This window comes from Cyprinodon variegatus, unplaced genomic scaffold (genome assembly GCF_000732505.1).
Source record: "Cyprinodon variegatus isolate N-32 unplaced genomic scaffold, C_variegatus-1.0 Scaffold183, whole genome shotgun sequence".
Taxonomy (NCBI): Eukaryota; Metazoa; Chordata; class Actinopteri; order Cyprinodontiformes; family Cyprinodontidae; genus Cyprinodon; species Cyprinodon variegatus.
In genome coordinates, this window is record NW_015150636.1 from 36,017 (window position 1) to 38,226 (window position 2,210).

The following is a 2,210-nucleotide window of genomic DNA, read 5'->3' on the forward strand; positions in this document are numbered from 1 at the left end:
ATGACTCATTTAATCATCCAAAACGTTATGGAACACATTAATTAACTGAAAAATGTTGCATAGTGTGCCTTTAAAATGGTTGGCATTTCATTTCATTTTACTTTCCCCCCGCCTGCCCCGGTGAGGGGAAGCATGGTAAGGCAAAAATATACAAAGGCTTGAAATGGAATAAAAATGTGTGCGCCCCATCTGGCTAAAGTAGTGGAACAATTTAACATAGATTTGGAGTCAGTGGCTCACATGACTTGGAAGCTATTAAACAAAAATCCCAAATTTTGACTTTAAAAATATCTTAAAATTTGAAAATAGCTTAAAATTGCATAAAAGCAAGAGTTTCATGTTATCTATTGGCATAAATTTAGGTTAGTTTCATCTTAGTTGGTCATAAATTAGAAATTTAGAAGTTTGATTTCTGTTTCTCGAGATTGTTTGGTTTAAAGATTTGTTGATGGTCCCTGAATGAACCACCGCATGTGGGAATAGGGAGCAGCTGAGAGACACTGGCCAACATCGGAGTCCCTCAGTGGATACACTGTTTGCTAGATCCCGCTGACTCCGCGGAGCTTGAATATCCAATATCCAGTAGTAGTCGATTTAAATTCCGGACAATTTTGAAATTCCCCCAGACATTTTTTCAGGTACATGTCAGAGAAAAAGAGGATGTCTGGTCACCCTAAAGGAGTGCTACCGCAGGTCATTCATCCCTGCTGATACCAGACTCTATAATGCAACACTACAATGACAATAACTTGTGCAATGTATGATGTGCAATTACAATTTCATACCCTGTGCAATAACCTGTTTCTCTAAATTTGACACCCTGTGCAATAACTATATATATAAATATAAATATCAGTCTAAATAAATACCTATGTAAACACCATATGCAATAATAACCCTGCATAATAGTCCTACTAAAAAAAACTCAGCTGAGCAACTGTCTTATATGGGTGCACTGTATATATTGTATATCCCACACCTTTTTCATCTTTTGGCACATTCTTCTTCTTCGACCGTTTGAGCTGATGTAACAAGTACATTTCTCCACTGTAAGATCAATAATGTCAATCAATCAATAAATAAATTAATATATCAAAAGAATAGAATATATATCAATCACTGGATTCTTCCTAAATGATTCAGACCAGGATTATGCCCCTTAAATAGATTAAATCGATGTTAAAGTTTTTCACAAATTTTTACCGGGTCATGGTCAAGCTTGAAAAGTTTAGTTTAGACAACTGGATGTAAAGATTTCTGGAAGATGTTTATCTCTCATCCATAATCTGGTGCAGGAGAGAATTTCCTCTCAGTGCTACTAGTTAAAACTAAGGAAGCCTCTTGGATGAGAGGTCTTCTAGAAAACTTCACGTCCAGTTTCCTAGACTGAAATTAGTGTTAATAGTTTTTAAAGTAGCTGTTAAATATCTGATGTCTATTTGAGCATAACAGGGAATAACATATTCAGCATTTGAAACTCAGCTGAGCAACTTTTTCAAATCCACTCAGTTGCGTAATCTTATTACGGGTTAACAGACAGTGTGCAGTTCAAAGTGCAGCCGTGATTTCATTATGGGTGTAACCGCTAATGCTCCCTGAGGAAAGCAGGTAAAACCACTTGTTTTCTTCCGAAGAGAAACTCACACAGTTGTTTTCACTGAGAGCTGAAATGGAGCAGAGAAGAGCTGACCTAGACCAAGGTAACATCTCCTGTTTAATCTGTTTAGATCCAGTGATCGAGCCTTTGACTATTCCCTGTGGACACAGCTACTGTAAGAACTGTATTAAAGACCAGGGGGACGGAGAAGATCAGAGGAGGATCTACAGCTGCCCTGAATGTAGGAAAGAGTTCACACCGAGGCCTGTATTGGATATTGAGGATATGAAAACAGGCCTCCAGGCTGCTCCAGATGATAACTGCTATGCTGGACCTGAGAAGCTCCAGGAGAACATCTGCTCTCATCATTCATCACCTCATTATGATGAGGTGATGAAGATCTTCTGTCATACTGATCAGCAGTGTATCTGTTATCTATGCACCATGGATGAACATAAAGGCCATGAAACAGTCCCAGCTGCAGCAGAAAGGACTGAGAAGCAGAAGGAGCTCCAGGAGAGACGACAACAAATCCAGCAGAGAATCCAGGACCAGGAGAAAGATGTGAAGCTGCTTCAACAGGAGGTGGAGGCCTTCAATGGCTCTGCGTATA

The 2,210-nt window shown here is 39.1% G+C and overlaps 1 protein-coding gene across 1 annotated transcript in view; it reads left to right on the top strand.

The window, feature by feature from the left end:
- LOC107087402 (tripartite motif-containing protein 29-like) overlaps positions 1–2,210 on the top strand; it is a 23,257-nt gene that overhangs the window by 19,184 nt on the left and 1,863 nt on the right. The window contains exon 2 of the mRNA XM_015378971.1: positions 1,988–2,205. Within this exon, the coding sequence (XP_015234457.1) occupies positions 1,988–2,205 (218 nt within the window). The remainder of the gene's footprint in view (positions 1–1,987; positions 2,206–2,210) is intronic.